This window comes from Brachyhypopomus gauderio, chromosome 1 (genome assembly GCF_052324685.1).
Source record: "Brachyhypopomus gauderio isolate BG-103 chromosome 1, BGAUD_0.2, whole genome shotgun sequence".
NCBI lineage: Eukaryota > Metazoa > Chordata > Actinopteri > Gymnotiformes > Hypopomidae > Brachyhypopomus > Brachyhypopomus gauderio.
In genome coordinates this window covers 4,777,499-4,792,607 of record NC_135211.1, presented here as the reverse complement: position 1 = coordinate 4,792,607, position 15,109 = coordinate 4,777,499, and the positions used below count along the sequence as shown (strand labels likewise).

Below are 15,109 nucleotides of genomic sequence, written 5' to 3'. Positions count from 1 at the left end.
AACAAATGTTGCACAAAAAAAGAAGAGTTTGAGAATCTACATTTGTTGCAGATACAAACCAGGCTATAAAACTAATTAAGGCCAAAAAAGGTATTGATAATCAAGTCTACATAAACTGATTTCAGATTTAAAACCTAGTTTGCATATCAGCAATGTGCAATAGGCAAGTGTTTCTTTTTAATAATACGCTTGAAAAACAATTAAACAAATAGTTCAACACATTCCTAAAACAATGTGGACCAATTCAACATTTTTGTGTTTTCCTTACATACAATTACCCCCACACTGAAGCTTCTTTCCTATGTGTTTGCCCACTGAAGGATGTATTCATTTCCAAGTTAAAGCGTGTGGCCAAAGTGACCGTACTCACTCTGAACTTAGAAGTACCCTCTAAGTACTTACTTATTCCCCCCAAGGAGGGAGCCTGTGGGCGAGTCTGGTCCATAGTCCATGTAGAGTTCCTGGGAGAGAGGATGGACACAAAGGGACAATGGTAAAACACACTGTCCACCAAGTAGTTCGAACAGATCCACACACACACAGATGCACGTTTGTGAAAAGGTATCCACACATTGCCGCAGAGCACTAACAGACATATACAAGCAATTTGCTTTTTTTTTTTTTAACAGTGGGTGGCAGTTTCCTACTGTGATAGGGTTAATAGCTGTTAAAATGTTTTGATTTTTTGCATCAAAATAAAAGTCCCAATATTTGATCAATATGTTTGATCCTGTTTGGTTTGTTTGAACTTGCTGGCCACATTTGCAGTGCATTATGAGCTGTGTTTTATTAACGTTAGTAGTGTGAGTGTGGAAAAGGGCCGCTAAATGATGTGAGGGGTTATGCGTTAATAATATCTCAGCAGGTCACAAAAGACGACTGCGTATATGAGTGGAAAACAGGACGGCTCCATCGATGACATGTAATAGACTATCCACTTTCTATACTGATATATAATTACTTGTTCAACCCACACCCACCTCCAAAAAAAACAAACAAAAAAGAAATAAAATGCTGGATGCTAGCATGCTAGCTATATTGTTAGCCTACAGCATGGAGAGAATATGCTATTTGTTCTGCAGCCTCAGAACTGTGTCAGAACAGAACTGTCAAACCGAAATAAATACAATCAATCTTTAAAACACCCTCAAAGCAGCCAAGTCACAGATTAGGTGCCTATCCTGTGGTCTGTGGTTAAAATGGTCAGTTATCTTGCAAGGTGGTGGGCCTTTTGTCAAACTGATCGATCTGTATCTCTTAAAAAATAACATAAATGCAATGAAAACAAGGAATTAAAGATTAGAGTAAACAAAAACAATCAAATAAACAAACAAGTACGGTGAATGAGATGGTGGCTGAGAAATCCCAGTGTACTCCAATTTAAAAATGCATCGTTAAATCAAAAAACATATCCATTGTAACTACGCATGCTTAACATTTAAAAAATTGTGTTCTGTAGGGGAGATGCTAATACAGAGAAATCTGGAGGAGACGCTGAATGGACGCTGCCACTGCACGACGGTAGAGTTTCATCATGAAATACAAAGCTGCACAAACTACGACATGTGCACAGAGCACAAACTACGGAATGTGTACGGAGCACAAACTACGGAATGTGTACGGAGCCCAAACTACAGAATGTGTACGGAGCACAAACTACGGAATGTGTACGGAGCACAAACTACAGAATGTGTACGGAGCACAAACTACGGAATGTGTACGGAGCACAAACTACAGAATGTGTACGGAGCACAAACTACAGAATGTGTACGGAGCCCAAACTACAGAATGTGTACGGAGCACAAACTACGGAATGTGTACGGAGCACAAACTACAGAATGTGCACAGAGCACAAACTACAGAATGTGTACGGAGCACAAACTACGGAATGTGCACAGAGCACAAACTACGGAATGTGCACAGAGCACAAACTACGACATGTGCACAGAGCACAAACTCTGTAATCAATCAGCCAGTGACGGATATAATCTTTCTGAACAAGTTTTTCTTAAAAAAAAAAAAAACTTAAATAAATAAATAAATAACTTGTTTAGTCTTGGTCATACCTGTGAAAAGACTATGGTAATTCTAGGAAATGCATCTCAATTTATTGTGATACATACTATATATATGCACACTGTAAATTAAATTAACTACATAAATTTTCATGGTCAACATGTTAACTGACATTTTAGACAAGACTAACCAAAAAGAACAATTTTAGTGGGTTGGCTCACAGCCTAAGTGCATTTTAATTAAATATTAATATTAAATGCTAGCATCATAAATAAATGTAAAAAATGCCAGGGGAGATATTATTGGAATGGAACTTGTGGGAGTTCTAAAAGAATCACTGAAACAACTTAATAAAACTTCAAATATTATTTATGCTAAATTATACAGGCTGGGTTAAGACTCACAAACCAAATAGACACTAGAGGGCGCCAGCGACATTTTGGCTTCACTTTTCAATTGCCGTCCACTCATATAAAAGTCGCTGCTCGCAACATTCTAACTAACTGCGGTGGTCCCGAGCTTTCACATACGGACGACACCCATTCTGATCTCCTCTATTAATTTACACTCGGAGAGTAAAGGTCTGGCCTACTCGGCACGATCGCATTGAGGCTGATTACACACTGAAACACCACAGATGGTGCCGTGTAACTGCTGAGGTTTGTAGCATTACAAACACCATCACGTGTGCTGTGACTGGTGGGCAGACAGACAAGCGCGTTTCAGAGTTATGGAGACGGGTCCACACAGCTCCATCTGTTAAATCAGCTCCATCTCTACCTCATCAGAGCTCACGAGAAGCTTCTTTACCCTCACACACACACACAGAAAGAACTCATTACACTGCAGGTGTAGGTGATGGGATTGTTCTGCTGGTCCAGCCCGGTTCGAGCAGATGCACACCAGCTTCTCTGTGGTGCCATGCACACGTGTCCCCCGTCAGTCACAGAGGAGTCTGTGTGGCAGAGCCACAGACCCACCCAGTCAGCGTTCTCCAACCCCCAGACAACTGCATCACCTTGAGATCCGTCTCCCTCTCTATGGCCGATCCTCCTTGATCGATTTCTTTTTTTTTTTTTTTTCTCTCCTGCAGATTTACAAGCCAAATTTCTCCTTGCCCAGGGTTATGGTTAGTCATAGCCTCATTAGAAGACAGCTGAAGGGAATCTTCACTGTGTTGGAAGGGCGAGAGAGAAAGAGGGAGGCGGACAGAGACGGAGAAAGAAAAGTCAAGAGAGTGTTGTAGGTGTGTGTGTGTGTGTGAGAGAGAGAGAACAAGTGAGGAAGAGGAGTAAAAGTCTTTATGCTGTAAACTCCTTTCCACCCCCCTGTATTCTCTTTCGTTCTAGGTCATGTGACTTGGCTACGTTCCTGTAAAGCTGTCGGTAGGGGCACGTCAGGAACTGTGCATGTGTTACAGAATATTGGCTCTCACTGAGGTGGTCTTCATCACTCGCACAGACCTACTATCCCTATGGGGTTTAACCTTCATCCTTTGGGCTCTCCAGCTCTGTCCCTCTGTCTATCTCTCTGAACTTCTCTTCCACACTACATGTCTTCTAGTCTCTACCTTTTACAGTCTTCAAAGATCTTTCTATCTGGTGATATACCTAGAAGTTACATACGCTTTACAAGCTTTCACTACACATCTGATTACAAAACAAAGCAGGCGTTGAGGGACCGGTCACTAAATGAACCCACAGATGGACATCCAGAGAGACAGATTCAAAACATACTACGACAATCAACAAACATGTACTACTATGATCAGCAAACACGTGCTACCATGATCAAACACACACTACCATGATCGACAAACACGGACTGGCGTGATCAAACACGTACTACCAGAATCATCAAACACGGCACATCTAAACTAGACCAGCAACATGCAACGACTGCATCACGACCACAACATGGAGACTCAGAATCTCCAAAAGGCAGTGATGAGAACGGGAGAAGAAAGCTGCACGAATGCTTCAAAGCAGATGAGAAGCTACCACAGAAAGAGGGACGCAGGACAAAGACAAGACAGAGAAAAAAAAAAGACAAAAATACCAGATTAGATCTTGCAGTGTAGTATATTTCTTCTGCACAGTCCAAAAAATCGTCAGTGTCGAGCTGTTTAGTAAACACACCAAGAAACTGCGGTTAACGCGCAGGCCAGGAACCTGCAGAGGACCTCTACGGTCACAGAGGATGATGGGTAAAAAAAATAAATAAAGGTTTGGGAGGGGGGCACAGGGTGGGCGGTGCAGGTTGTTTGGGTACTCGTGCAGTAATGTCACAAGGCCTCACTCCCACACAGGGCAGAGAGGCAAGGAAACGGATGAAGACAACAGCACTGCAGATAAATAAAAGCGCTGTAGTCAAACTACAACACAGTAGTCAAACTACAACTCTTGTTTTTCTGGCTCTGTACACCAATACATAGGAACTGAAATTAAATAAAGACGGATATTAAATCACAATGTAAGCTTTAGTTTACAGCCATAATGTGTACTAAATAGAAAGTACACCCCCATTTTACATATAGAACTGGGTAGTCATTTATAGCATTTTAAACGTGTATAACTGGACAAATGAAATGTAATAGAGAATATAGATTGTTTTTAATTTTCTGATTGTTAATGTTGGTATTCCATAGACCATGTCCCTCCCCAGACATCGAGATATTCTGTGTTGAGCCTGAAGTATAGTCTTTTCAGTTCCCACTTGGTTTTCTTTTGGGGAGGGCTTCACGTTTCTGTTGTCTTCAGTAACTAAAAGATATGCCCACAGGTCCCTGCTGTCCGTTCTTGTAAGATAATTTGTGGTAAACCCTCTGAGGTCCCTCTGGTGTGTCCTTCTCTTTATTGCAGACCATCACACATTTATGAGTATGTTAGCTGTCTTATGTATGAAGCAACCCTGAAACTGCACCTAGCGCGCCATGAAACTGATCACTCGCGTTATAAAACATACAGACGAATGCTCTACGCACTATGCACACGTAATCGTGTTTGCACCCCCTGTACTGTAGAACAGAGCAAAAAGAACAAGAGTCTTGGGCTACTACGAAGTCTTCCATGGAATGTACTATATAAACCAAACATGTTGCAGAACCCGAGACTGGTGGGTAACTGTTGTGGGTGTGTGTCTGACAAACTGAAACGGCATAACCACACACCCCTACATTACAGTCACTCAAACACACTCTGGCTCTGGTAGCTCTCAGCAATACGGTCCAAAAATACTGCCTGATAATGTTAGCTGTTAGCAGGGACATCAAGAGAAATCTCAAGATAACATTCTTTGTTCCCGACTCAAATAGCTTTCGATGACTTTTTGTGCTGTGGGTTTTTCTTTTTAAGGATACTTCCCAATTTGAGCCACCCTAATATAAACTGAAAGGACTGGTAGTGTGAGAGAGGGAGTGGTGCTGATAAAGGACTGGTACTGTGAGAGAGGGAGTGGTGCTGATAAAGAAAGTAGGTTTTCTGTTTTTGTGTCTTTTCTAGAGCAGTGATGTCAGAGTGGGTTTTCTAGAGCGCAGTCGTCCTACTGGGTTTGAGGACGTTGGCTTTTCCCCCTCCAACAGCTGTGCCCAAAATTTTCGTGAACCTGTAATTTTGTTCTGTAGGGGTTTTTTCTCCCCCTAATCACTTCGGAGGACAAAGTTACAGGTGTGTAGGACAACTGGGCGAAGTTAGAGACAGGAGGGTCCGTTTGCTGGTTTTACTGGTAGAGATGGCGGATACTCACTGGTTCATGATGGGGCTCGGTCTCTTTTCTTAAAGGCGGGTCAAACTTCACCTGGCCAACTGGGAAGAGAAATGTTTACTAAAGCTTTGGGCGAAGACAGGATGTGGAGTAAACACAGACAACCATGCACACCAGCGCGGGGGGTTGGGGAAGATCTGATATTTTCCTTCAGGCCAATCAGTCCTCTGCAGGGCCAAATGAGTAGACCAACATGTCCCCAGGGGTGTTGAGCAGGCACACACACACACACACACAAACTTACAATTAATCTCTGACAATGTCTTCCCTTCTCGTGCGTTTCGGCTCTTGGAGGGAATGCGTTGAGGAACAGATATGGGAGGCTGTGGGAACACAGAGAGAGAGAGAGAGAGAGAGAGAGAGAGATAGAGAGAGAGAGAGAGAGAAAGAGAGAGAGAGAGAGAAAGAGAGAGAGAGAAAGAGAGAGAGAGACGATGAAACCCCTGGCCAAGCCCGCTTTAAGCAATCAGCATAATGTTATTATGTAGTAAAATACTATTATTAATCTCAAACACACTGTTATAAAAGCAGTATTGCAGTATTGTGTAATAGTTGGGGGTGTAGCGGCACCTAGGGGCCGTATCGGTAACTAAGAGGCGGTAATCTAGGGGCCCACAGTATTACAAGAACAGCATAGAGAAAGTGCAGTCATCAGCAGCAAGACGGAAGCCGAGTCCAGCCAAAGTGCTTACACATCACAGCGCCCTGAGCACCGCAGCCCCGCCCACCGGGACAGGCGCAGGAAAAACACACACCAAGAGGCTGTCTGTGCTGACCCAGGGCTCATGTGTCAGGAAAGTCCTCCCCCCGAGTCAATCGCTACCGCCTCCTGTGAACACCAAGATCACCCCCCTCCCCACCACCCCGCTCCTGCCCTACTCCTGCAAACGTCCGGAAGATTCCAGCCACGCGTATTTATCACAGAGCTCCGTCCATCGGCGGATAATACAGACATCGGAGAGCAAGCATGCCACACACGCACACAGCTAAGAGCACTAAGAACAGGACGGGGAACACACTGTCAGCAGAGGAACAGGGGGGACAGGAAGAACGGGGGACAGAGAGAACAGGGGGGGACAGGAAGTACAGGGGGACAGGAAATACGGGGGGACAGGGGGCAACTCTCCTTCGCCACCATTCCGAAGTCCACGAAGGGGGTGGTGAGTGGAAACAGAAGCGAAAGACAGACGCGTGACCTTCAAACGCATGAGACTGTTGTTCAGATACAGTGCTGGGTGGGTGTGGCTGGCTGAGCTATTATTGATCATTATTTGTGTATTATGTGCTTGAATCATGATTTATTCCCATCAAGATGAAGTCCGTTAAGAGATCTCTCTCTGCTGCTGTAAAACTTCAGCTTGTCAAAGGCCAATGTGAACACCCAGACCCAAAAACAACTCTACTATTAACATACGATTAATGTCTTGCCTATTAATGTCCCAAGGGAGGGTAGTCTAAACAATGCATCTGCTGAACTTGTTCTGAATCGGAGATCTGAACCCATCACTGACCTGTTCAGAGCAAAGCTTAACAGACTAACGTCCAATGACAGCTAGTTGGCGCCTAGCGGGGGCTAAAAATCCACAAACACCAGTGCTGACGCCCACGGTGTGAAGTACAGCGTAAAAAAAAATTTTTTTTTAGTGCATAAACCAAAATATTTGGGGGATTTGCAACGTGGGTTTCTAAGATCACCTCTTAGCCGGGCAGAAACGAAACATTAAAACAAGAACATTACAAAATCACAAACATGAACAGACATTGCTATCCTGGTTACTGTTACTGCTCCACCGTGCACACGCAGATGCGTACATGCAGGAACTCATCCTCTCCACTGGGCTTTCTCCCTGTTTGCATTCCAGACATACACGTCTATTAAATCAAACCATGCCCAGGCAACACACACACACACACACACACACACACACACACACACACACACACACACACACACACACACTACACGCAGACAGAACACACATTATTTGATATTTGATCTATATGTGCTTGCTCTGGCTGGTGTAAGTATTAAATATAACTTTCATCATATGGCATATCCCTAATGTGTAAGACACCACACTATCACCTCTGTAAAATCTTTAATGTCTGGGATACTCTCTCCACTACTGACAGCGGACACAGGTGCATATGCTCAGATGTGCTTTTGTCTTGGCCAGACTACTGCAGTGTTCTCTGATCTGGTTTAACACGGAGCTCTCTTACCAATTAACGTGTTCAGAGTGCAGCAGCCGGACTCTTCACACACACCAGACGGAGGGATCACGCACATGGCTATCCAGGTCTTACATTTATTTTCAAATGCTTTTAGACAATTTTAAAATATTTTTTTTGCAACGGTCCATGTTCCTCAGAACACTGATTGCTATACCAAAGCTAGATCTCTCATGCCAATCACATTTCTGATCACTCCAGAGCACTGGACTCAGCTCTAGCCCCACTAGGAACACACTACTTCAACACATTACACCATTATTACTATTCAAAGCTACAGGCTGACGTAATACTATTAAAATATATGCATTACAATGTCTTTGAAATACAAATAGAAAAACAAAGATAATTTTTTATGCCCTATGAGACACATTTGTTTGAATTATTACATAAAAGTAGTAATTGTCATGATTTGCGATGCTAAAATATTACCCGACACAGTTTTCAAGTGTTTTTCAAGAATAATTTTTCTGAATAATTCCATTTTATTACCAGCAGTACCAATACCAGGAAATAATGTTTCATATCTATTACATAGCCTCAAAACATGTTTCAGCCTCTAATGTTTCCTTCTTGCTAAATTAATGATGTATAAATGGAATACTGCAGGTCACATGCATATGACTAACTTGTCAGCAATGTATGGAGTTTGGTAATAAAGGTCTTGACACCAGTTCTGACATGCAAACTCACGCTCAAGCACACACGTTCATGCACACGCAGGGACACACACACACACACACACACACACACACACACACACACACACACACACACACACACACTCCCTCTCATACACACACATTTACACACACACACACAGGCCCTGGTACCTTTCTATGAGCTGCTGCAAAACGGAGGCCTCGGCGTGATAGAGAAGACACTGGCACAAACAAACCCCTGTACTTAAACTGCACAGGAGAAAACAGAAAGGACAGGCTGAATATGTGAAACCATGGATGGATGGATGGATGGAATAGATCAAGAAAGTACATAACTTAAAAAGTCATCTCTAACAATTAAGACCAGACATTCAACAATTACTGCATCTTGAAAACAAATGGAAACAATGACAGTGACTTCAGTACAAAGGAGAAAAGAACCCCTACTACCCATCACACACTCTACTGCCTTTCACAAACACACACACACACACACACACACACACACACACACACACACACACACACACACACACACACACACACACACACACACACACACACACACACACACACAGACCTACTGTATACTACACACCAGAGATGTTCACAAGTCACACTGTCCGAGTGGAGTCTCGAGTCTCCCTTAGAGAATTTTAGTTTAATCTCATTTGCAGTTTATAGTCTTTATGTATGCGGTGGCTAATGTGCGTTCTAGATCACAACAGTACCTGAAACCTAGCTAATGTTAAATTTACGCTGGTCTGCAAATTAACCTTAGCTAAAAAGAAAATTGTAGGACAACGGAGAATGTATCTACAAACCACAGATACAGTGTACAATTTTGTGGTGGAACTTACTAGATAAAGTATTTAAATCCTATCGACCTGATTAGTTGGCTAGCAATCATGCTTGCTGTCCATATCAAGCTTTCGGTGAATTTTAAGATGCCTTATAAAATCCAGTGTAGATTCTTGTTTCCCCCCACACACAAATTTCAAGAATCGAGTTGAAAGTCAGGCAAGCAAATATCTGAGTCACCAAATCAAAATACGTCAGAAGAGCCAATCAACTTCAAGTCGCTGACCCAAGTTTCCATTTCCGCCACAGACACACAGTCAGACGTGCACACACACACACACACACACACACACACACACACACACACACACACACACACACACACACACACACACACACACACACACCCTGCTGGTTACAACAACAGTAACCAATGCTACTAAAGGTCTCTAATGTTTTAACCAATTATTATTGGTTAGGGTCAAAGGGCATAAAAGAAGCTTATTCATTGTTCAGTAGTGCCTGAAATACCTCACCTCTGACTCAGGGTCGTCTTCATCAAAGTCTGTATACAGCGACTGGTCGGGGTTACTGGACTTATCCAACAGCTCGATGGCCAGTGTGCGGCTGAGGGGCTGTGACACAAATGGGTGCTGTGGACACACAATACACAACACGCCACATGACCGACAAAACGATACATCACACACAGCACGCCACATGACACACAACACGCCACATGACCGACAAAACGATACATCACACACAGCACGCCACATGACACACAACACGCCACATGACCGACAAAACGATACATCACACACAACACGCCACATGACACACAACACGCCACATGACCGACAAAACGATACATCACACACAACACGCCACATGACACACAACACGCCACATCACAAACAACATGATACATCACACACAACACGCCACATGACACACAACACGCCACATGACACACAACACGCCACATCACAAACAACATGATACATCACACACAACATGACACATGGAACATAACATTAGAATTAGGGAAAGGTTATCCACAAAATGCAGACTTGGTGCTGCTTGGTTTATATGAAAACCTGCGGTCACTGGACATCAGATTTGGTTAGGACAGTCATGGTTAGAGAGTGGGCAAAAGATAGATTGTCACTTCATAATGATATACATTGTAAATGTGCGTTGCTATAAGAAAATCCAATAACACTGAAGTTTGTTAATTTTTAAAAAAATTACTTACCTGCAATAACCTGTCAGCTGAAGGCCTTTTCTTTGGGTTCTTTGTCAATGACAGTTTAACAAAATTATGGAAGTTGTTGGTCCTTTAAAACATGGAGACCAAAGATTAACAGCACATTCGTCCCTCCTCATGTAGAAACATGTAGAGCCTCACCCATGCAGCAGTCTAACCCAGGCCGACCACCAGAGATCTATAGAGCATAATCTACAACACATGATCTACAGAATATAAACCACTGAGCAGTCTAAAGGTACTCAATAGTGTTGATGAATATATAATGACTGTCTTCTGCTTAAACAACTTCACATTCTAACTTTGAATAATTTGAACAAATAAGGCATTTCCCCCTCAATTCAATTCTCCCAGCATGCATTGCCACAAACAGAAATGGGAATACCCAGACAATGTGCACACAGCAGAAATCGACAGATGTCATCAGGCGTCTGCACTTAAAAAATAAAACCTGAACGTAAATGGCCAGCGCAATATAATTGCTTATAACATTTAATATTGGTTGTAAACACACCTTATGACACTATACTCATATACGAGTATCATATCGAAACATGAGTGCTTTCAGAACAACTCCAATTAACGTTCAGATATTTGTGATAGTCAGCTAGCTGATCCTTTGTAGAACCTTCTGGAACAACACTGAGTAAAGAGGAGCTGTCTGTGACTCAAGATATCTTTTGTATGGTCTTCTTTTCGTCACCATTGCCACGTCCAGAAAGGTCAGATGCCTTTAGACCTCAAGAGGTTTTCCTATGGGTTTGTCATGTTCTTTTGCTCCTTTATGAAATGCCAAAAGAGCCCCTCTTTTGAAAAAAGTTTGAAACAAAAAAAAAAAACATCCTTCCTTAATTGGTCAGGAAGATGTTGCAGGATGGTTATGAAGGTATGTCTTCCTGGAGATTTTATATTGAATTACTCAAAACGTCTACCCTTTAGGTGTTTGGTATTACTCCTGTCTTCAGGAAGTTGCTTTCATGGTGTACAATAATCATGAAGACTAACATCTCTGATTTTATGAAACATACTTCATACTACCACAAATACTGAAGCTTTGTTTCGCAGATTCAAGATACCTCTTTAGTTAGTGTCTGATAGACACATGTATCCAGGACAGCTGTCTGAGAAGAAGCTAAATATGAGGCTTCATTTTTGTACATGTCAAAATCATCACTGCAGAACTTTACACTCATGCTTGAGTTGGAGTTATCTGGTAGGCCAGAACGACTGACTGAACGAATGGTCTAACATTTCTCAGCTGTTGAAGATAAATGTCTGAGCGGATAACACATTTCTGCACACATTTAAAAAAAAACACATTTTTATCATACTTGGTAAGTAAGATGACTAGGGAATTCATTTTAGTGTTTCTTTATTAACAAGAATGGTGACAAAGTGTGTCTTGCCTCACTATGGACTGAGATAAGTCTATTTACTGGCTGCTGTGGTGCTGGTCCTGTGGTCAGAGTTGCCATTTCAGACTAGGGTTCGAGTCCCAGGTAAGGTAGCTGCCTTCATCACACAACATCATGCCTAATTGAATGTATTTTTCTAATAAAAAAAGTCTGCGAACTTATCGCATTTTTCATTTTAAAGTTCTGTTGGGACACAGTGCATGAAATTAACCAGACTATCGACTGTGGTTAAGAGGAATTTAGAGTTGTTTTTGTGAGGTCAGTGAGGCTTGAAAACGCCTTCTCTGTTACATTTGAACGTTTTGAGATTATCCACGGGACATTAAATGTGTAGACAGAGACTCGGGTTTTAGTGGCGCTGCCTAATTAAGCCTCAGAATAAAACATTCAAATAAACTGTAAAGGAGGAGGAAGAGCATTAGAATATTAGATGTCTTGACATGTAAACCGTGCAATATAATGCGACCCAAGGTGTAGTCACGATTGGGTGTAGCGCCTGCAACATGCTGTGAACGATCAAAGGGCGTCAGAAAACTGATTTACAAAGGTGAATTTTAAAGTCCTTAATAAGTAGCAAATGATCACAATCGGTTAAAATCCAGGTGAACGGCTCACAGAGTACTTCACAAAAACCTGCATGTTGTCTAGGAGGGTGATATATAACTAACATTAAAGCTGACTGTTTAGCTTTAAGATTCACAGCTAGATATTCAAATGCAGATCATTTGTTTTAAAAAATCCTGTACAGCTTAATATACTGTGAAATATGCAGACACCACGCTCATTAACTCCACAACCACCGACAGACACCGTCCTCCAATGAGAATGGACAGGGACCATCCTCATTAATTCTATGACCACTGGAAAAAACTTGTACAAGGGGGTTGGCTTCAATGAGGGTGTAAAATTATCATTATTAAGCCAGGTCTCTGATAAGAAAACAACATCTAGTTCATGATTTTCATTTAACTATCCAAGAATTAAAGACATATTAATGAATAACCTTACATGAACTACAACAGTTTCAGGGTAACAGGGACTTTTTTTCTTGGGAATTTGAATCAAGAGACTGGGAGACAGCTGTGTTAGTGATGAGACTGGGAGACCATTCTGCTAGTGATCAGATCAGAGATCAGTGATTGGTGCCATGGTTTGATAAACAAGCAGATACGTGATGTCATGAAGCAGACTTGCTGTCAGAATTAAGGATGAAGCTCACCACATTCCCAGGTGATGTTGAAATCATTTATGAAGTTCACCTACACAATATGTGCATAAGGTGAGGCAGGTGTTTAATGACATCAGTCAGCTACAGGCAGGTGTTTAATGACATCAGTCAGCTACAGCACACTCCTACTTCCTCTGTGTGTATCGGTTCTGAGATGAACACACAAGTCAAGAAAGCCAAGAAAACCTAGCAGCTTGTTTTTTTAAACATCTGACTGTGCTTGTGAATGTCACTCGAGTGAACACACATTAATTCTCTCCGTCTTACAAAATCTTAGGATCCATTATAACATGGCAGGCAGAAACACAGAGGTGAGGAAATCACTTCTTATTTTTCTACTGTTTAGTCCCTGCTAAGAAGTGGTTTTTGGACTCATGTGAAGTTGGCTCATCTGTTCACCGACAGTTTCAGGCTCTGTAATCAGAGTCAGAGGTGGTGCACTTGATGGCTGTGGTTAGTGTAGGTGTCTGTGTCTCTGTGATTAGTGCAGCAGTGACTGTTGGCTTTGAGCCAGGCGGATAAAGTGTTAGTGTGCCATGTCTGCACAACTCGGTCCCCTGGGGAGGTGGGGGTTGGCCCCAAAGGCCCCTGAAATGTCTCAAGCTCCACACCTAGCAGACATCTTAATCTGTAAATTTTTCAAACCATACATATGAGGTTTGTCTACACCAGGGGTGCTCATTACGTCGATCGCGATCGACCGGTCGATCGCGAAGGAAGTGTCGGTCGATCGCGAAGGAATGTGCGTAGATCGCGTCACATAAAATAGTAGTAGATGAATCGCACATCTGCACTGACGGTTGTATTTTGATTGACATTCACGGTAGCCAATCTGCAATCCACTCAACAAATTACGTTCGCCCCCCCCCCCCCCCCCCCCCCCCCCCGCTCAACATATTACGTTCGCCACCCCCCCCCCGCTCAACAAATTACGTTCGCCGCCACCCCGGTAGATCTTTCTGACTGGGTCATCTTATAAGTAGCTCGCAAGCTGAAAACTGTGGGCACCCCTGGTCTACACGCATGTCAGATGACTCTGAGGTAACAGTAACGCTGCCAGTAACTACTGCATCTTCAAAATGTCATTTGTCCTATTTTAAGACTGAAACATCCATCTTGCGTTAGCACTTGTGAAGGCTGCTGCTTAAGCAGCTAAGCTGGGTCTTCAACTACACTCTCTCCAGTGTCACTGCAAGTAATTTCCGTCAACACTGTGCCGTCTGGTGCTGTATCAGATAAAGTACCTTTCATTTTCAAGGTCATTCTTTTTACATGTTGGTCAACGCTTTACATAACCTGAAACAATGCACCCTCGCACAGATGCCACCATGTCTCATAAATCCCCATGACTACATCCTGACCGAATGCATCTGGAGGTCCTTTCCGTTATATATGGTCCACCTGGCCTTAATACACCTTGTTGCTCGTCTCATTCTTATCTGTGAAATGGAGTTGTTTATGCAGTACTCTTTGAGTTCTGTCTGAACACCCTACTTCAGTGAATACCTTCCTGGACGCATGCGGTGCTGAAATATGGTGTGCCGCCCACACATTTTTTGTGGTGCCCTCCAGAGCAGGTGGCCTATCAACAAACAGAGCGATGGTTGGGGTTTTGACCAAGCAGAAGGTGTTTTCTGACATCGGTACCTAGTTCAAGGCTCTGGTTTTTTTTTTCATTTAACCAAAATTATTTTTATAAGCATTTGACTGTCTCACTCCAGGG

At 42.7% G+C, this 15,109-nt stretch overlaps 1 protein-coding gene across 6 annotated transcripts in view; it reads right to left on the bottom strand.

Annotated features, from left to right (window-relative positions):
• map4k3a (mitogen-activated protein kinase kinase kinase kinase 3a) overlaps positions 1 to 15,109 on the bottom strand; it is a 95,692-nt gene that overhangs the window by 31,209 nt on the left and 49,374 nt on the right. For 2 of the 6 annotated variants that reach the window (XM_077015634.1, XM_077015198.1), the window contains exons 11-17: positions 10,732 to 10,813; positions 10,010 to 10,126; positions 8,844 to 8,921; positions 6,023 to 6,101; positions 5,761 to 5,819; positions 4,075 to 4,137; positions 403 to 461 (exon numbers count right to left, since the gene is read on the bottom strand). In XM_077015634.1, the coding sequence (XP_076871749.1) occupies positions 403 to 461; positions 4,075 to 4,137; positions 5,761 to 5,819; positions 6,023 to 6,101; positions 8,844 to 8,921; positions 10,010 to 10,126; positions 10,732 to 10,813 (537 nt within the window). The remainder of the gene's footprint in view (positions 1 to 402; positions 462 to 4,074; positions 4,138 to 5,760; positions 5,820 to 6,022; positions 6,102 to 8,843; positions 8,922 to 10,009; positions 10,127 to 10,731; positions 10,814 to 15,109) is intronic. The other 4 variants (XM_077015287.1, XM_077015378.1, XM_077015467.1 and 1 more) reach the window with 4 other exon arrangements.